Source organism: Antechinus flavipes, chromosome 6, assembly GCF_016432865.1.
Source record: "Antechinus flavipes isolate AdamAnt ecotype Samford, QLD, Australia chromosome 6, AdamAnt_v2, whole genome shotgun sequence".
NCBI lineage: Eukaryota > Metazoa > Chordata > Mammalia > Dasyuromorphia > Dasyuridae > Antechinus > Antechinus flavipes.
Window position 1 is genome coordinate 195010336 of NC_067403.1, and position 21860 is coordinate 195032195.

At 35.5% G+C, this 21860-nt stretch overlaps 1 protein-coding gene across 6 annotated transcripts in view; it reads left to right on the forward strand.

Annotated features, from left to right (window-relative positions):
- Positions 1-21860, forward strand: part of ZFYVE28 (zinc finger FYVE-type containing 28) — a 186460-nt gene that overhangs the window by 134621 nt on the left and 29979 nt on the right. For 2 of the 6 annotated variants that reach the window (XM_051966354.1, XM_051966355.1), the window contains exon 9: positions 10859-10909. The exons of the other annotated variants lie outside the window; for them this stretch is intronic. In XM_051966354.1, the coding sequence (XP_051822314.1) occupies positions 10859-10909 (51 nt within the window). The remainder of the gene's footprint in view (positions 1-10858; positions 10910-21860) is intronic. 6 annotated transcript variants of the gene reach the window in all.

Sequence of the window (21860 nt, forward strand, 5' to 3'; positions counted from 1 at the left end):
AATTTGTCATCCAGAATGAATAAGGAACATTGCTGCAAAAGAGCATAATAACCAATTCCCAAGGAGGAAATAATCAGACAATATGAACAAAAAGTTTTTGATAAGGGAAAAATAAATAGTTAATAGCCATTTCAAAAACATTTACTTTCTGTAATGATCAAAAATTAAAATTAGTGCAACAAAGTATCATTTTATACCCTTCAAATTGGCAAAATACCTAAAAATATTTGATGTTAGTAGGACTATAAACTGGGTAAGCCTTTCTTGAAAGGCAATCTGAATTTCTTTTGATTTAGAGAGCTTACTGTAGCTTTTGATGCTACTATGAATGAGTGAATGAATCTGGAAAAGACTTTGCTGGACAAATGGAAGCTTTGTTTTTAATTGTAGGGAGAATGGAAACTATTTCCATGTTCAATGAGAAAGAAATGGGGAAATCAATTTGTAATATATCAATTAGTTGAATAATCTTGTGTCACAAAAATGGTAAATGGAAACATTATAATGTAATATATATCCTTGGGAACTTGGCCAGTTAGTAGTAGCTGTAAAGGTCCAAATAAGGTGCTTTTTTTTTTTTTTTTTTTTTTTTTTTTAAGAAAGGAAATAGAGTTCCCAAAATGCCTTAATGCCTTCCCTGGTCACACCTGTCTATCAAAGCATTACTTTGACATGGTAAACAGAAATGTGCAAAGCTTGTATGTAGTGATGCAAAATAAAAATAGAAAGGAGGTACAGTGATATAATAAAAAGGACTCTGGAGTCCAAAGACCAAAATTCACATATTGATTTTGAGATTAGCTTTGTGTGGCCCTGCTCAAATCATATACCTCTTGTCCAAGGATCACATAAGTAGTAAGCAGCAGAGCTGGATTTTTAATCTGAGCTGTTCCCCCAATTATTTCCTAGTTTTTTGTGGATTGGAATAGATTCTCTCTGAGAATCCTTCCAAATTCTGATGAATATCTCATATTTCCTCTCTGAGTTTGTTTTTTCCCCTCCATAAAAGATTGAGGCTTCTTCCTAATACAATTGTTAGCTTTCTAAATGCTATTCTCCTAAAATGAAAATTTTGAATTATTTCTCTTTGCAGTGTCAGGGTTTTCTTTGCTGCAAATTCCCTTTCCACAGATGCATTTTAAAGACTAGAAAAAAAAAAAGCACACATAATTTTTTTTCATTTCCTTTGCTTGCAGTTAAATTAAAAGCTTTGCAGCATGGTATGTTAGTCTATCTGTACAGAGCTCCATTTTAAATGATGGTGAAAATTTATGCTGATAGGAGCTTTACAGCCAGGCTCTTTGCAGTGCTATCAATGTGAGTCATTTTCCAAAGGCCATTTCCAGATTGTTGAGTCTCTTGGTTGTCAGCAGTTTGATGGGCCAGTTATTGAATCTGGCCATTTTGGTTTTTTACAATTCAAAAATTTTATTAAATTATTTTTATACTGCCCTCTTAAAAATTTCATAATATATTTTACTAACAAGAATCTTAATTAAGAATCCTGAAATGGTAAATACTCCTGTGTTTTCTAAATAAAGTATAACTTTTCCTTTTATAAAGCAAAATTTTTAAATTTGGTTTCATATCACTGCTGCTCCAATAAGTAAAAATGATTTCTTGCTGCTCATATTTATAATTCATCATTTATTAAGCACTTAATATGTATAGATCCTATACTTAGCCCTAAGAATCCAAGTTTGTTCTTAAGGAGCTTACAGTGTAATTGGGCAAAAATCATATATACATATAACAATGAAACAATAAAACATATGGTAAATTCAAAGAAAAGATCCAGTGTACGTAAAATACTGTGTGGCGCTACTTAACACTCTCTGAAATTTCCTCTCTTTCCTCCAGGAACAAGATTAGTATTCTTGCTTATTAGCATAGCTCAAATCCCTCTCTCCTCCCTCCAGGAGTGGGATACAGAGCTTTGCTACCACTCAAGATTTCTCCCCTCTTCTTTCAAGACCAGAACTACTGAGCTGTATTATTTAAAACTGCTCCCATTTTTTCTCATTAAGAGGCTGGAGTCTTACTTCATATCTCCATTCCAGTTCTCTTCTGGAGCTGTTTGGGTTTTCTCTCTCTATGGTTGCCTTCTCTGAGGCCTAGAATTTGTATCACTGCTCCTCCATAGTCCATAATGTCCAAGATTACTTACAGCTCCACCTCTGCCCTGGTTACCACCATCTAGTTGGCTGAAGGCTCTGTCATTGCCTCTTCTATCTGCTATCTCTAGGGCTGGGGTTGAGAGGGAGTGTTGCTAGGATTATGTCAGACTTTACTTTTCTCAGGTCTTTGATCTGCTCTTCCTGGCTCTCTGAAACTAAGCCTCTATATCTACCATCTTTTTAACAGATTCAGTACCACATGGCTCAATCCATAACCTACTTTAATCAGATTATCCCCTAAAATCAGAACTCATTCATTCTTCAATAAAGTATTAACAAGTCAACAGATATACAGACCAAAAATTCTTCCTATTCCATCAAGCTCTTTTGATCAAAGTCCCAAGGGAAATATTTATGATTAATTGATTAAAATTGATTTTTAAAATGATTAAAAGCTAGAAAAGAAATAGTTCCAAACAAGGGTGTTTTTTTTTTTTAACTCATCAGCTGCACTTAGATTCCTTAGTCACACCTCTCTACAGAATTACTGTTTCAATATGGCACCATTTATTTAGTGCACAGAACAGGTTGCCTTGACTAATTATTAATTAGTCCAACAAGATCATGATGAAACTATCTTGCCAGGAATAGTCAAATCATAGGTATAGAACTAAGCTGGTGTCTTTAAGTTTTGGCAAAGGGATCAATAATTAAGGGATATGGTAAAGGTCATCTATTTTAAGATGATTGGCCTAAAAGGATTTCCCCAAGGGTAGGTGCATCAACTGATCATAATGTCTTGTAGAATGTCTATCATAAAAATATGTTACTCAGAGCAGTTATGTGGGAGTACTCTTTCCCGTTGCCAAACTTTCAGGCTACAAAATTCCTCCTCAGGCTGGGAAGAATATTAGTCTTAGTCATTTTTCTTGTTGATTATCTTTAGGGCAGTTGTTTGTATTTAGCACATTTGTTTCAAATATCTCTCTCAATTCCCAGGATAATTCCTTCTTAAAGAGATCGAAGAAATTGTTACTGATACAGTAGAGCCTATTGTCTCCATTTACTTGTGACTGATGCTTAATCGCATGGAGTAGAACTTAACATTGTTATCTTTATCCTGAAATATCCTTTTGTAGTTTAAAAGTAAATATCTATCTTTGATTTTAAGAAAAGCCTATCTTTGATTAAAAAAAAAAACCCAACAAACTCCGAGGATAAAGATCTCTTTAAGAAGGAATTATCCTGGGAATTGAGAGTTACAATGATGGCAAAAATGCTTAGTTCTGAAGTTCATATGAAGTTCTGCATTCATCCCTGCCACCTACATGACCTTGAGCAAGTCAGACATTCAGAAGTCTTTCAACTGCATTTTCTTCATCTAATGAGTTGGACAAGGTGACTTTTCATATCCCTTCCAACTCTAAATCAATGATCTTAAATCTTTCTATCCACATCGACATAGAAAGCAGAGCTGGAATGCTTTGGAACATCAGGTTCCCTTCTCATCTTTCAGGTGAGGAAACTTAAGCCTAAAGACATTAAATAGTAGGTACCTGGAAGAAGGAGTACTCAAACTCACAATCCAGTGTCCTTTCCATAGCACTCCATAGCCTTCCTTAAAAATTTTCTGTCTTGTCTACAAACAAGCTCACTCCCTGCTTTCCTTACTATTATACCTATTATTTCTTCAGATTTGTGTCTGACTCCTAAGCACTATGTATGTACAATAGATTGGAGGGGTTGGGATACACAGACAAATACAGTTTCTGGGGATAAGATCTGGAAATCTAATACTACCGAGTAACATCAGATAATGATTTTTCAGAGAATTCAGTTTCTTAAAAATGGTCTTTTTACTTAATCCTAATCTTATGAGCAGCTCGGATTTATCTAGAGCTTCAAAGCTTAAAAAATACTTTCCTCAATATGTGTGACAGGATTGTGCATATATAACCCTTATCAGATTGTGCAGTCTTCAGGGAGGAGGAGAAAAATTTGGAATTCAAAATCTTGCCAAGATGAATGTTGAAAATTTTCTTTACTTGTAATTGGAAAAAAATAAAATACTATTAAGTAGGGAAAAAAAGAAATCTATATAGCACTGTGAGGTAGGTGGTATTATAGGCATCATTCTCCCCATTTTGTGAAAAAGGATATCCAGTCAGAAAAATATAGTATCTTGCTTCTGGTTGCACATTTAATAAGTAACAGAGCCACAATTCAAATCCAGGTCTCTTATTCCAAATGAGAGGCTCTTTAGCTTATGTCATCCACGCCAGCCTAATCAGAAAATGAATGTTCCATCAAGTAAATAGCTTTTTTGCGAGTAGTAACACTTTCGGTGGGAAGATGGTATACATGTGAGACTGTACAAAACAACTAAAGGCTTTCCATTAGTTGCTGGGTGGATTCCCAAAACAAACAATGACATTTATTGAAATAGAAAATTTACCATAACATACAAGACAAATGAGAAGCCTTATGACATGAGTGAGAAGCCTTACAGCTTAAATTGCCATTATCTTGGTCAAATTTCTTCCTTCCCTTTGACTTTGCACAAGCATATCTATCTTCATTCTCTCTGTCTTTTGTTATTTACCACGTATACAATCTCCAGCCTTCATGGTTGTTGGAATGTTTCTCAGTGTTATAGTATGTTTTTAAGACTCTTTTAAACTAATTTCCAATGCATAAATAGCTACATTGTTAGCTATTCAATTTAGTCATTGCTTGTAGCATCACATAACAATATAGTATTTATTTTGAAGCATCCAAATATCATGTATCTTCTTCCTCATTTGTCGGCTACACTAATGCCCCATAGAGGATTCTCTGAAGGGACAATTTACATATGCTTACTATTCATTGTTTGGCGTATGATTTTTCTTTGGGATCCAAAATCATACTAGAAAAAGTAATAGAGAAAATGAAGATGTCAGCTCCTATGAAACAGCATTTCGTAACATTTCTGTGACACAGACTCCTTTAGCAACTTCAACTATACTATAAACTGCAAGCCCTTGGAGTGTAGGGATTACTTTATTCTTTGCACTGGAATCTCTAGCTCCTAGCACAGTGCCTGGAAAATATTAAATGTTTAATAAATTCTTGTTGATTGATTGATTATAGAATTTAAAGATAGAAGGGATTTTAGCGATTCATTTCACAATAGGAAAATTCAAGTTGAGAGAAATTTAAAAAGTTTTTCCAAGATCATTCATCTAGTAAACAGCAGGATAAGGATTTTAAACCAGTCCTCTGCCTTCACATTCTGTGGTCTCTACTAACATTATGCTACTGTTTATTAAAGAAAGTTTGATTGACTATACTGCACATTCATACTAGATCTTCAGTACTTTTTAATTGTTTTTGATTTATTCACTATTCTCTTCACCTTGAGGAATATTCTAAGCTTTCCCTATAGAGACAAGTGAAAAGATGGCATTAGAAGAGAAAAGTTACCTGAAGTGAATGCCACCAACTCCCTTTTCACCTGATCATTTACTTTTATTCATTTCAATCTTTCTCACCTGCCTTACAGAAGTCGAGTCTCTTCCTTTCCAAGGCTTACTCTTCTGTGTAAGCTTATGATACAGTTCCTTCACCTGTCTTCAGAGCCATTTTAAATCAATTATCCTTTCTCTCTCTTACATCTCCGATCTCTCACATCTTCAATCTCTCCCTCTTACTGGCTCATAAATCTGTAAAATGTTAATATGGATTTAGAGGTCATCTTTCTCTGTTGCCTAAAAACATATTTCTCTCCCTTAAAATAGAAAAATACAAAATACAAAATCTCAGCTCCTATAGATTATAACACCTTATCTTTCTCCTTAACTTTACTGTCAAAATTTGCTCTCTTCACTTTGTTGTCACACATTCATTCTTCAATTCCTGACTCCTCTGTACTGGTCACCTTCAATATCTATTAAAATTTCTCTCTCAAAAGTCACCAGTATTTTTCTAGTCACCAAATGCAGTGATTTTTAACCTTTCTTCACAGTTACATTTGACACCACTGACTATTCCTTCATTCTTAAAACTCTCCTCCCATGACTCCTGTGACAATGTACCCTTTTGGTATCATAGAATTGAAAGGGTTGTTTCCTTACTTCTGGAGACATTCTTTATTTGTTCTTTGTATTGGTTTCTGTACTTCCTCATACTTCAATAAACATTCATTTCTTTGCCCTTTCCTCTTTCTCATAACTGCAGTTTTCATGTCTTTAAATGATTCTGAAATCTAAACCTAGCACCTCCTTGCTCTTCAAAATGAAACCTGAACATCACCACTTGAATATCTATCCAACATTTCTGATTTATGGAAAACCAAATTCTTCATCATCTTCTTTAAAACTTGTCCCTTTTCCTGATTCCCCTTTTAATAGTACTACCATCCCATCTATCACTCAGGCTGGAAACCTGAGACATATTTGACTTCTTCCTTTCCTTCTTTTCTCCCCTATTCAGACCAATCTGTTACAGAGTGCTTTTGAGTCCACTTCCACAGCCTTTATTTCATGTTTCTTTCTCTGCATTCCCATTGCTACCACCATACTTTAGGCCTTCATTATTTCTCAACTGCAATATGGCAGTGGTCTCCTAATTGGCTTCCTTGACTCCAGCTCACTTAGTATGCTGACTTAAATACTATTGAGTGCCTCAGTAAGTAATGAATGAATATGTTTCGTAGTAATTAAACTAAGAAACTACTCTGTAGTCTCAGAGATGTGGAAAATAGAATGAAGAAAATGCATAAAATAGGCAGAGGAAGAGTTTAGGATATAGAAACTTAAGTGACAAGGGATCTTCAATGTTCTCTAACCCAGTTCCTATGAAATATATACTTTGGTTTTTTGTTGCCCTCTTTATTATGGGGATTCCTTCCACAGTCAGATCACAACCCATTGATGCCTTCTTATTCTTTGGCATTGTTTTTCCTTCAACACTCTGTAGGGAATTCACAAAAACATAATTCTTACTTTTATTGAATCATTCCCTTTACCGACAGTCATACATGTCTTCACTGATGTATATTATACTGAATCTCATGCACAAACTACTTTTGGCATTATTGGTATCCAAATGGAATGATACAAATAAATATATGTAGATTCTAATAGGTACTATATAAAGTTGGAATTTTTAGGAACAATATTAAACTGATGATAAATGTTAGTTTACAGGAATATAGTACAGTCATAGAAAGGAGCATCCCAGCAATGTCTCTGGGTTAGATATGTGACTTAGCCTCTATTATCATAGTTCAAGGTAATAGATATCATAATGGCACCTGACCAAACTGTATGTACTTACTATTTACTAAGACTCAGTCATCTGCACTATTTTACTGATCAGTAAAAATGTTTCTGTCCTAAATAAATTTATGTTTTCTGCACCCTACTTTTTCTTATTTATTTCTCCTTGGGTATCTATAAGTATCGCTGCTTCTGGGTACTCTCTGATCATGGCCTTATTGATTTTCTGTCCTAAAGCATTCTATTTTTTGAAACCTATTGGATCTATATTAAACTAGCCCTCCCAATTTACTTGAAAGTTTCCATGAATCTTAAAAGTCGCACTTAAAGTCAATTAAGCAAAAGAAGCAGAAACAGAGAGGAACATTGTTTAAAAAAAAAAAAATGAAATGTGCCATTGAATCATGTAGTAAAAGATTTGCCCTTCTCAGCAATGAATAATCAGTGTCCCCTTCCTCCTTGCCCCAATCTACCAAAAGAACTAATTGTTCTTTTGACATCACAATATAAACTTCAGATTTTATGACTCTCACTCTTTTTTGAAGTTCAGGGACACTTCACTTGATTTCTCTCTCAGTATATTATATTCCTGCAGCAGTGACATTTGGCCTGATTGACTTTTTTTAATCTTTTGTACTAACCATTTATCAAATTGGCTAGGACTTAAAGGTTGAACCTGAAAAGCTTTTTTGCCTACCTTGATGGGAATTTAGCATCACATATCTTCCCTACTGCAGTTTATAACACCACTTATACTTAATTCGATGCAGAAACATAATTGCCTGCCAGGAATAGGGGTTTGGAATGCCATCTGCTGCAGCTAAGCATGGCTTCTTGAATTTATTACATTTAAGGGGAAAATGAGCCTTCAAGTTTTTGTTTTCAATATATGTAGTTTATATAATCAATTGGTCTTTATAACATTTAAGAACTTGATTTTTATAAATGTTTATTTTCTCTATATTCTAGAGCCCAAAATGTTAGTTTTCTTCTTGGCCTCTTCCCAGGAGGGAGAAGTGGGAAAAGTATATAAAGTTTTGTCAAAGCTCTTTATGATGATAGGTATATGTGATATGTGATAATGTAAACATGTACTGAATAATAATATTTTGAATCTGAATGAGATGAGCTCTCTCAGGACAATTGTGAAAATGGAGTAAGGCTTCATCTACTTCAGAGTTGGAGTAGGCCTGAAGGTCCTTGAGCATTGACTCAAGGGCATACCTAAGTCCCCTTCCTGCTATCCTTCCATGACATCATTTTCTCTCTACTTCAATCAAATATGGGCAACTATATACTTATTGGCCAAGTTCAATTTCTTGGGTAGTTCTGGCATTTAGAATGTAAGACTCTTAGCCAATGAAGATGATAGATAGTAAGTGATGGGAAGGGTATTTGCATTAGGGACTATTTAAGTGTCAAATCTGTCCTAAAAGGTGCCTCCTCCCTTTGATTGTCTTCTCAACAGGTGGGATGCCCCATTCTCGTACAATAAACTTTTGCTTTGCTCCTAGAGATCTCTCCAGCTTTTTTTAAAAATGGTGACCCCTCACTATTTCTGAGCCACACAAATCCTAATCTAAATAAGCCTCTTTTTTAAACATTGAAACTTTTTATTTAAAAACACAAAACTCCTACAAAAGTAAGAAGCATAGAAAACCCACTTAAGAATAGTCATAATGTGTCTATGGTGAGAGAAGAGAGGAAAGGTGAGAACTTGGTCAGACTCCACTATTGTACTACCCCACCCACCTGGTTCTACCTGGGGATCTTGGATGAAATTATATAGAACCAAACAGCAGGAAACTTGTTTTTTTCTTTTTCTGCCAACTAGCTATCCAGGGGTCCTCAAACTTTTTAAATAGGGGGCCAGTTCATTGTCCCTCAGACTGTTGGAGGGTCAGACTATAGTAAAAACAAAAACTTTGTTTTGTGGGCCTTTAAATAAAGAAACTTCATAGCCCTGGGTGAGGGGGATAAACGTCTTTAGCTGTCGCACCTGGCTCACGGTCTGTAGTTTGAGGACCCCTGAGTCCCTCCCAACAATGGCCAGAAGAAAAGATAATAATTTATAACTAAATATTGTCATAGACAATTGAGGGGTTGGTTAAGAAGTAAGCATCATTCTCAAGAAAGGAACATAACAGAATGAAAGGTTTGGAGATATTGTCCATCTCTCAAAAGTTTCTGGAGTAGTAAAGCCCATTGTGAGAAATATTTCAATCTATCACTGGCAATATCTTGAATCACCCTTTCTTCCCTTTGCAATAAAGAAAGTCCTAATTTTATCCCTGTTTCCACAACCATTTCCCTATATAGGGGTTGAACTGACCTTTTCTTTATTCTCAGATCCTTTGATACTAGTACTTTTTTCCTCACCCTTTCTCTCTTGGTATAATACTCTTGGAGGCTATTTTATCCTCAGTAAGGACCTGTTTGGTGGGGCAGTTGGATTTAGCCATTGTCAAAGACAGTACCTGAAGAAATTTGAAGAATGTTAGAGAGCAATAGTAAGTAAGGAAGCTGGTTGAAACATTTCAAATGGAAGTAATAAGTATTTATATACAGAAATAACATAGTATACCAGAAAGAACCAATACTAACACACATAACAGTAATATATTCATCAACTGATTAAATACATCACCCTTAAAGAGAACAATAACATTACAACACACCCAAAATTGTATTATTTGAATGTAGATTGTGAATGGCAATTTTACCGTTTCAGTCTTTTCCACTGGGGTGATGTGATTATATAGTTTACACTAGATAAACATTCTCTCTGTCTCTCTTTCTCTTATACAAGAGCAATCTAGGATCGTCCTTTCTTTTGAACCAGACCCGGCAAAATTTCCTATAATTAAAACTCTATGCCTCATAAGCTACCTTCATACTAATAAAAGGATTCTGATAGGGAACTTTCACAATTTTTGAAAATAATTTATGAAAGATGGATATAAATTTGATAGAGTTTGCTAGCGTTCTGCTGTGAATACATTAGGATGAGGAGTTTTTTTTCTTTAGTAGTTATTTTTATGGCTAGATTTGTTTCTTTTTATGAGACTGAGTTATTTAAGAACTCTGTTATTCTGATAGTTTAGTATTTCATATTTTAAGGTATTCCTCTACTTTTGTGTTTATAATTTTATTAATATATAACTGTGCATGAGGTATTTTGATTCTTATTTTTCTGGTTTTGCTGTGATTTCATTTTGCTTATTTGCTATTTTACTAATTTGATTTTCTGCTCTTCTTTTTAATCAATTTTAATAATCTTCAAAGAACTAGATTTTTTTTTAATATGGTTTCTATAGGTTTTTTGTTTCCAATTTATTTATTCCCCCCCCTCCAATTTTTATTATCTCTTTTGTATTTATTTTAGTTTTGTTCATTTGTTGGCTTTCTATTTATTTAAAATACACATTGAGTTTATTAATCCTCTTTATTTTGTATGTTTGTTTGTATGTATGTTTATAGGAATATAATTTTTCCCCTGAGGACTGCTTTACTAGCATCCCAGAAATTTTGGTATGTTGTTTTCTCATTTTCGTTTTCTTTTACATAATTATTGTTTATATGATTTGTTCTTTGACCCATTCATTATTTTGAATTTCAGTGTTTAGTCTCCATTTATGTTTGTATCCTTTATTTGTGGTCCCTATACCAATTACTGTTTTTCATTGCATTATGGTCTTTAAAGAATATATTATTTCTTCTTTTTTATATTTGTTTGCAATATTTCTCTGTCTCATATATGGTCAATTTTTGTAAAAGTTCCTTATGGTGCTGAGAAACATGTATATCTTTTTGCAATCCCATTTAGAAGACACTATAAGTTTTTTACCTTAAAATTTTCCAGCAATTTTTTCAGTTACCTTTTATTTCTTTTCCAGTTAGATTTATCATAGTTGAAAGAAGAATATTGAAGTCTCTTGTCACTGTTGTCTTACTGTCTTTATCTTCTTGTAGCTCAGATAATGTCTGATTAGATGCTAAGGAATTTGAAATGTGTTAGTTAAATTGGTTTGTTCTATACTTCCTTTCAGCATAACATAGTTTACTTATTTGCGCTTTTTATTTTATAATATTTATTTTCACTTTATTAGATAATATGATTGTAACTACTGTCAGTTTTGATTCACTTGATGCAAAGTAAATTTTTCTGTTCCCTCACTGTTATTTTTTTTTTTATATGCCTTTGGGGTTTTATATATGTTTCTTGTAAGCAACAGATTGTGGTGTTTTGTTTTCTCATCTATCACTCTGTTTCATTTCATTGGATTATGTTATCTATTCACATTTAAAGTTATGAGTTAGGTTTATATATCCCTTTGTCTTTTATTTTTAAAATTATTGTGTTTTTCCTCTTCTGCCATAAACAGTTGCTTTACCTTAATCCTTTTTATAAAATGGCCCTCTTCCCCCTAGCTCTCTTTCTTTCATCCCTGATGTCCTCCTTTCATCTACTACTTCTTTCCCTTTGGGGTCTTGCTTATTAGTTCCATTTTCTCTTCTGCTTTTATTTGTTTATTCTCCCCCTCCCTTTTTCTCCTCTCAGTCAAGTACATTCTCCTTTCCTGTCATCCCCTTCAACTAGTTGTACTCATTAACTTTTTTAATTTAATTTTTGACACCTCCCCTTTCCAGAAAGGATTCCTCTTACTCTCTTCATTATTCAATTTTTCTTTTTACACTAGAATCTCATTTCCTAATTAATGACCCCTAAAATTATCTAGTTTCTCTTTATTCTTTGTATTCCTTATGCAGTCAAAACTTCCAAGGAATCCATTTTAGATTCTCCTCTCCTCCCTGGGTATTTTCTGCTACTCCTTTGTAGTCATTTTCCATTGTGCCTCACTCTCCGAAGAGTGCCAGTTCTTGCCAGTGTCATAGAAGATACTGTATCATGATAGGCCTCCCTCCCCCACCACATCCCTAATTATGTAAACCATCACTGATCTATTCCCCTCTCCCAACAATTCCATCCCCCCTCCCCCAATGTCTCAGAATCTTCACTTTGGATTCATATCTTTGACTCCTTGAAGTGCCACTTGCTCCAAGGAGTGCCAACCTTCCTCCCTTCCTCCCCTCCCCCCTCAAGATGGAATGAATGGTCTTTTCAGGCACTAAATTCCCCAGACACAATTCCCCATATTCCTTCACAAAACATTTCATCCTTACAAACTTCATTAGTGGAACCCCTTTCTACCACCAAATCAAAGCCTCCTTCCTTCCTCTCCATCTTTTGGTATTTCTTCTCTCCTCCTAACCCACTCCTCTAAAGACCTTTCTCTTATTGAGACCAAAAAAGCCACCTTCCCCTTATTGCTAGCTCTCACTTTGAGGAAGGCAAATCACACATTTCTTTGCATCCTCCTGCTACTCTTCCCACTTCCATGTTGTATTGTAATCCCACAAAAAACCTTGAGTCACCCATAGGCAAGATATTAGTTCTTTCCATAATGCCCCAGACCTGCCCTACACTGTGACTCCCATCAGACTTCTGCCTTCTCTGTTTCATTGTATACATTTAGAAAGAAGGCTCTTTCTGGTCTTTTTGCAATTTCTGTTATTGCTATTCTTGGCTACTGAATCATTCTTGTATTTCTTTTGTCTGGGATGTGTGGGAATCAAATAATCTATTCCATCTTCCTAAAATGTTTCAAATATCATTGTTTTGGAATGTTTATCCTCTTTTATTTATGGTTAAGCTCATATTTGCAGCTTTGATCACTCTGGGCACCATTCTAAGCTTCATTGCTCTTTGGAATATTTTATTCCATTCACTTCTTTGTTTTCTAATGGGTTCTTAATAGTATTATATTATTTGAAAAATCCTTTTCTTTTTATTTAAGAATTCTTCTCCTAATCGCTTGCAGAATTTGTTTCTGAATTGAATTGTTAAATTTAACTACTAGGTGTCCTAGAATTTGCAACCTTAAATTTTTTCTAAAGGCATCTATGAATTCTTTCAATTGGTATTTCATTTTCTGTATCCAGAAGTTCTGGGCAGTTCTTTTATATTATTTATTGGATTATACTGCTCATGTTTTTCATCTAGTCACATTCTTCTGGAAGATCTATAATGCTTAGGTTCTCTCTACACATCCTGTATCTAAGATCAGTATGTTTTGTCAGCATAGGGAATCTATTTTCTTTTAAAACAATTGTATTTTGCTTCTCTTCTTCTAGACCATCTTTCACTTCTGTATATTTCTATTTCCAATTTATTATTGTCTCGTTTCATTGATGAGACATCATTACAGGATCTAGTTTTTCTATTCTACCCATTATTTTTGCTATACAGGCTATACATTCTACATTCATAATTCTCATTTCTCTTTTGAATCACTAAGGAACAGCATGTCGTTGTTTCATTTCTCACTTTCTACATGGTCCTGTGTCTCATAAAATGTTGGATCATTTTCCATTATTTTACAAAAACTTGTTTATTAGGTCTGGGAGATCTTTTTTCTTCTGTTGTTAGTGTTCTTCCTGTTGTTGTATCTGTTTATGTTCAAGGTCTTTGAATTTTCTACTTTCTGAGATTTTTGTTAATTTCAGCCTTTTCCTTCCTTTATTTTCTACTATTTTTCACTTTCCAAATATGTCTATGGTGGTTTCCTTAGGAGCATCTCAGTCTCAATCAATGCATCTCAGCCTCCTCTCACATTGGGTAATTCACAGTTCACCAGCCTAGATCTCTGCTCCAAGTGACTTTTGGTAGACAGAACTGGCCCTAGCTGGATACTAAGTGATTTTCTTTATGCTTAGTGGAGTGTTCCGAACCTACACACACACACACACACACACACACACACACACCTTATATCCCATTCCCTCTCCCTCAGTTCTCCAGACTGGCATCAGCAATTTAGAGACTTAGCATGCTGTTTCTGTAGGCTTGTCTGCCCTTGTACAGGAAGGTCAAAGCTTTATAGCACTGATAATGTAATGCTGGAGAAACTGAGGCAAGATAGACATTGGAGTTTTTAATATTTTATTAGAGGGAGAGATAGACTGGGGGCAAAAAAGGATCCATTTTAACCCCAGCTGGCTGGATCAGACTCTTGTCTCAAAGTATCCAGCAAAGAGTGAGGGATTCCAGTGATTCTTATAGGGCTCCAGCAATCAGGAAACAAAGGCGGGGGGTGGATGGGTAAGAGCACTGGTGAGCAGGAATTTCCAGGAACAGACCATAAGTTCAGTTCTGACAGGTTGGGGATGAAGAAGTATCATAAATTCTGATAAGTTGGGTAGACTAGGAGCCACAATGTCTGAGATAGGAGATATACCTATATATCTTAAGATAGACCATCTGCATTTTATGACTCTTTGGAATGTTAGTAGTCAGGGCTTCCAGCCCTAATTATCTCACTCCTAATGGCCAGGAAGGAGGGTTGCCACCACAGAGACTGAGGCAGAACAACTCAAGGAAACTGAGGCAAAACAATTCAGGAAAACTAACATAGGGAAACTGAGGCAGAACAGTACTATGGGGTTGTCCACCCTAGCATAAACAGTTTTCAGCTTTTCCACACTGATGTTATGGGGCTGTCTGCCTCAGTGCCCCCAAGTCAGAGATTTGCAGTTGTTGCTATGGAGTTGTTGCTTAAGTGCTAGCTGGTTGTCACAGGCTCTAGCATGCTTTTGTAACCAAAGGTTACAAAGTTTGTAACTCATCGTTATACTTACTCTAATACAACCAACTTCCATGGTTAGGACTGAGCACTAAAAAATGGGGAGTGGAGATCCAAAGTATCAAGTTGGATTTTGTTAAATGATCATGTGTCAAGTCTTTGGTTCTGCTAGACTAGCCTTACCATAAGTGGTATGGGTGGTTGGAGAGAGGTGGTAAGTAAGCCCAGGGTCAAAGAAACATCAATTCATGGTTTGTTTAACTTCTCTTGGATTCTGGTTGTCCTGGATCATGGAGACAGCTAAAGTTGCTTTTACCTTTGGCCCATAACTTCTGTATTGGATAGTTATGAACTCTATGATCCAATGACACTGCTATCCTGACTCTGCCTTTTCACTGCCTGTCCTCCAAGCATAGCATTCTCTCTGTCCTCATATTTGTCTCCTGGCTTCCCTGATTTCCTTCAGATATCAACTAAAAAACCCATCTTCTGCAAGAAGCCTTTCCTGGAACCAAGTGATCCAGTATCCCTGACTCAGTGCTACTGCCTTCTCTTGAAATCACCTCCAATTTATTTTGTATATTTCTTGTGTCTACATGATTTTTATGTTTTTTCCTGCATTAGAATGTGAGCTCTTTCAAGGTAGGAATGGTTTGAGCAGCTAAGTGGTACAGTGAATAGAGTGCCAGACTTGGAATTACATAAACCACAGTCCAAATACTGTCTCTTAACATTTATTAGCTGAGTGACTCTGGATAAATCATTTCCCTCTCTCAGCTCGTTTTCTCTTCTGTAAAATGGAGAAAATAATAGAGATAAATGAGATAACACCCTCAGGGTGTTTGTGAAGCTTTGTAAATCTTAGATTACTATATAAATGCTAGTTGTTACTACTACTATTACTACTACTACTACTACTACTACTACTACTACTACTACTACTACTACTACTACCACTACTGTTGAGGGGTGAGAGATATCCTAACAGCAGTGGGGGTCCCTAGGCCAGTGTCACAGGTTTATGTGAAAGAATTCGCAGTCTGGATCTGCAAGCGAGGTTTTTGGCAAAAAAGAAAAAAAAAGTTTATTTTCACTAAGAAACTATTTCCTCAACAGGCTACTTAGGAAGATCCCAAGAATCTTGTTTTTTATTAGCCTTCTATGGTTTAGGGTTAGGGAGCAATTAGGGGCTGATTTCCAAATCAATAAAGGGTGGTGATTGTTTCCCAGACCAAAGTGATTCCCAGATCAATTGGGAAGTGGGAATTTCCTGTAGGAATCAGATAGGAGGGTGGAGACCATTTTTAGGAATTTCCCCAGGCCAGGTGGCCCCCCTTCCACAAAGATCAGGAGATACAGTTCCATTACATCAATACCTCATGTCATATACCAAGATAAGTTACAACCGGATAGATGACTTTGATGTAAAATACTAGGCTATAAATGAGAGGGGCAAGATACAAATTTCCTTTGGGATCAATGGATAAAGTAAGAATTCATGAATATATAGATAGCAAGAATAGACATGGAATTGAAAAGGGTTTTTTGCACAAACAAAATTAATGCCGATAAAATTAGAATGTAAACAGTTAACTTAGGGAAAGTATTTGTGACCTGTTTCTCTGATAAAAGTATTTCCAAGATAAGGAATTGGTCTTATAAGAATACAAGTCATTCTCCAGTTGGTAAATGGTCAGAAGTTGTAAACAGGAAGTTTTCAAAGGAAAAAATTAAAGTTACAAACATCCAAATTATTAACAAATAGAGAAAATTAAATAAAAGCAACAATGAGTTCTCTCTCACAGCCATCAGATTGGGAAGGATAGCAAAGATAGCGAATGATAAATGTTCCTGGGGCTGGAAGGAAACAGGAATATTATTACTGTTGATAGAGCTTTGGATTGGTCCAGCCCTTCTGGGAAGCAATTTAAAACTATGTCCAAAAAGTCACATGACTACTTTGAACTCTTGGGGGCTTTATCTTATTGTTATAAATCCTTTATTCTGGAAGAGGATCAATGACCTCATGAAATGATGTGTTGACTCGCTGTCATTGAATTTCATTGAATAATAATTCCCCACCCCAAGCCTCAATGGCTTATTGTTTAGGTTTTAGGGATTTAGAGTGTAAATAAATAGCCCTTATCCCAAAAAGATTAAAGAAACAAAATAAACAATATAACAAAAATATTTATAGCACCCTTTCTATAGTAGCAAAGAACTTGAACCAAGGGGTGCCCATACCTTGGGGAATGGTTGAAAAATTATGGTTCATGAATTTGATGGAATACTGTTGTACCATGAGAGGGGAATAAAGATGGATTCAGGGAGACTTGGGAAAATTTGGATGAAATTGATGCAGAGATTTGAGAAGACTAGAAGAACAATTTATACAATCACAGTATTTTGGAGGCATATTTCTTTTAAAGACTTAAGAATTCTGATTCATGCGTTGACCAGCCACAATTCCAGAGGACTAATGATGATACATGCTATTCAATTTCTGAAAGGTATGAGATACAAGAAACAGAATGATTTCATTTTTGGACCTAGCCATTATGAAAACGTGCTTTGCTTTGACTATGCATATTTGTTACAAGGTCTTTGTTTTTCTTTTATCTTTTGGTTTGGAGTTTGAGAATGAGAGAAAATAAATACTTGTTATTTGAAGAAGAAAAAAAGGAAGTGGTGATTACAAAGAACTGTAATGACTTCATCAAGAACAAATCAAGTCAAACTAAGTTCATTTTCTTTTTGACAGCATTTTTAGATGGATGGCAAGGCAGTTTGGTATAAAACATATAGGGCTAGTCTTAAGATCAGAAAAATGATTTAAGTCCTACCTCTGTCATATTATTATGGGACTTCATTGTGTCACATCTCTTCTCAGGGCTCCTGACAACTTTCTGTGACATAAATACAGATAAATTGCCAGTCTACAATGGTGGAAAGAGTTTCTATAACAAAGGGAACTGCCTACACTAAAGAAATTGTGCATCTAGACCAAAAGTAATACTAATAATAATAATCATTATCATTGAATATGATGAGGTCAGAGGAGCAATCCTAGTTATAATACAAGGCACAAAATAATGTGGGGAACACTGGAACTGTTTCTCTGACTTTGGAAGGAAGGCTTGAGAAACACTGAATCCTAGGAGAAGTTCTCCCCTGAGAGACCCCCTCTAGGGAATCAAGATAAAGTAGTTTCATTCTGTTTATCTCGGTGGGAATCCTTAGCCAGAGCTGGAAATTTAGATTTCAACCTCTGTTGAATAGGAGATTAATCCAGGGACACTCATTCAAATGGAAAATTTCTATTCAATTCAAAGATTTCAGTCTGATTTCAACTCAAACTGCAGCCAGCCCCTAGCTAAAGTTTCAAATTATAAAAAGGGGCAACTTGGCACACTTCTTTTCAGAAAGCCAAAAGCAGGACATGCCAAGGAACCTCTCTCTCCCTCTCTCCTTGGCATAGCTGTCTTTGAGGACTTCCTGCCCACTGAGAAGACATTCTCTAAGACATTCTCTTTTCAGCATTAACCCCTCTCTCTTTACCTCTCTGTCAGGATTTCTCTGCTAGGAACTTTACCTTGCCTCTGAGGAAGTCAGCCTTCCTAGCAAAGGCTGGCTTCTCAGTTTCAACAATAACCTTCTTTTGTCAGTCTAACTTTTCCGGTTCGTAAATTCTTTTACAAAGGACTTGCAGGCCAACCAGAACGGGGTTCCCACAACTCTCTCCCCTGCTCAGAACCTCATCACAAAGCACATGTGACAAATACACAAGGGCTTTCTCCTTGCCAAAAGATACTGTTATTTAAGAGAAGAGGTTACTGGGGCAGCTAGGTAGTGCAGTGGATAGAGTGCCAGCCCTGAAGTCAGGGAGGACCTGAGTTCAAATCTGCCCTCAGACACTTAACACTTCTAGTTATGTGACCCTGGGCAAGTCACTTAATCCCAATTGCCTCAGCCAAAAAAAAAAGAGAGAGAAGAGGTTACATATAAACGAAGAGGTCTATTTTTAGGCATCAAGAATGGTAAATATGTAATAGATTTTGGAGAGCAATAAAGTTAGCTAGGAAAGGGTTTGGAAGAAGTCATTGAAGGAATATGCCGTGAGGTGTGAGTATGCCATCAAGTGGCAGGCTAAATCCATAGAGGAATTTAGCAGATTAACCAGAGTTAGCTATAGTAAGGAGAAAGATGCGATTAAAGGAAAACACTATGAGAGTAATCCTGAAAAGGACTTAGCAGAGATCTTTATCATAACCGTGTCTTTTATAGGGGAAATATAATCTTGGGGGTTCTCAGGGGAAAGAGAGGAAATATCAGGGAAGAGTTGGGGAGATAAAGACAACCTGTAATGCCTGAGAAACTGATCAAGACAGAGATTAGTTTATTAATTATTAATAATTATTAATCGTTTATTAAATGGAGAGATATACTGGGACCAAATAGATCCATGGTTGGTCCCAGGGCTGAATGAGACTATCATCTCAAAGAATCCAGCCCTGAGTATTGGGACAGCAAGATTTTTATAGGATAACAAGAACAATGACATAATGAGGGAGGTAACTGGATGGGGATGACCTAATAGGGGGAGGGAGGCACCTAGGATGACACAATGGAGGGAGGTACTGGAGTGGTTACTGATGTTCTAATGATGTCTAAAATGGATAGACCTTTTTCCTGTCAAACATTAAGAAGGAATGATTATAGCCTAAAGATTTAAAACCTTTATCTCATCAAACATTAAGGGGAAAAGGTTATAACCTGAGGCAGAGTAACTAAATAGGACAATTGGAGAAACTGGGTCAAGACATCAAAAGGGAACTGTGGCACAACAAATCTGGGATATTCTGGGAAAACTCAATTCCATCAGGACTTAACAAAACTGTTTGGAAAGTTCCCTTCACTGGTATCTTAAAGATGCTAATCAAGGCAGTTTGGACATATCATGATTGTCTTAATAATGGCAATAAGAGAGACTGAGAAATTAAGTTTCCAGGATGATCATTTTAACATTTCTCAAAAGAGGGGAGAGAATAAACTAATTTCAAAATTCACATTAAAAAGGAAGATACATCTTTTTCATATATAGTTATTTGTATGTTATCTCCTTTTTAGTCTAGAAGCTCCTTAAGAGCAGAATTGCCTTTAAATGCTTGTTATTCAAAGATGAAATGGGAAGTGATGATTACAAAAAACTATAATGACTTCATCAAAAGTTGCCTTTCCTTGTATCCTTGTTACTTAGCACAGTAACTGGGACATACTAAAAACATAATAAATGTTTCTTGATTGGTTGAGTCATAACATTCTTGTGAACAACATGAAGAGATATAGACTAGATACAATTAGTTGAATTTGTACCTAGTTGAATGGCCACCCCTACCCCCCAAAGTAGTCATTAATAGCTTCATATCAACATGGGAAAAGGTCTGTAATGGAATGTCCCCCAAAATAAATGCTTGACTTTTTTATTTTTAGCATTTTTATCAATGAAAATATAGATATCATTGTTATAAAGTTGCACATGACATAGTGAGCTATCAAAAAATGCAATGGACAACTTTGAGTGTTGTGCCACAGTTCCCATTTGATGTCCTGACCCAGTTTCCCTAATTGTCCTATTTAGTTACGCTGCCTCAGGTTATAACCATTCCCTCTTAATGTTTGATAGGATAAAGGTCTTATATCTTAGATCTTAGGCTGTACTTAGTCCCTCTTAATGTTTATTTTGGGATAAAGTTCTTTATCCATTTTAGACATTATTAGAATATCAGGAGCCTTTCCAGTACCTCCCATTATGTCATCCTAGGTGCTTCCCTCATTAGGTCATCCCCACCCAGGTACCTACCCCATTATGTCATTGTTCTTGTTACCCTATAAAAGAACCTTATTATCTGATATTCACTGCTGGATAGTTCAACCCCATCCAAAGAGAATTTATAGAAGAACTCAATGAAAAGGGAAAAATAAGATAAAGTAAATAAGGTGCACAGTAGAGAACCAAAGATCAATTTATAAGGAAGCAAAGAAAAGGAAAAAAAAAATTTTCTTAGATAAGAAAAATAAAGAAAAGTAAAGACATTATAAATATAATTTCTTGTACTAACATATATTTTTTCTTGACCTGATAATTTGTTGTTATATATTTTGAATCCTTGCTGATGTTCTGCTGGGTACATGACAATGTTTTTTGTTTTATCTTATATTCTTTTTCTGTTCTTTTTTTCCTTACTATTTTTTCAAATAAAATAATTTTTAAAAAAAACAGTTGGGGGAAGAATTTAGCCAGTCAGTTAGTATTACTACCTGATGTTGTATTCCCTTTCTCCTGGTTAATTGTGATTTCGATTGGGGAACTTGCCTTTCCATTGTTAATTGTTAACAATGCTTTATTTGCTAACTATATGCTCTCCCAAATCTATTTTATATTTATCATTCCTTGTGCCTATAGTATCTCTTCATTTTTGTCTGAAACTTATTCTCATAAATAAACCTATTTTTTGAACAAGAAGAAAGGCCATTGTGAATTCTTCACATGTGAATTGCTGCCAAACCCCAACATTTGCTACCAATTGCTCTTCTCAGTCTCAGCATTTAGTGCTGAACTTCAATCTCATCAGTTTCACATTCCTCCTTGGAATAATTTTAGGAAGAGTTTTTGGTATGTGTGACATAGTAGAAAGAACATTTATCCTTTTGATAAATGTCTTTGCCTTTGGAAGGATGAGGTTGAACTAAATAATCTCCAAGGTCCCTTCCAACTCTAAAAATCTATGATCCTGTGATTTACAGAAATGTAGCAAACTTTACTAATTTGACTTTTCTTT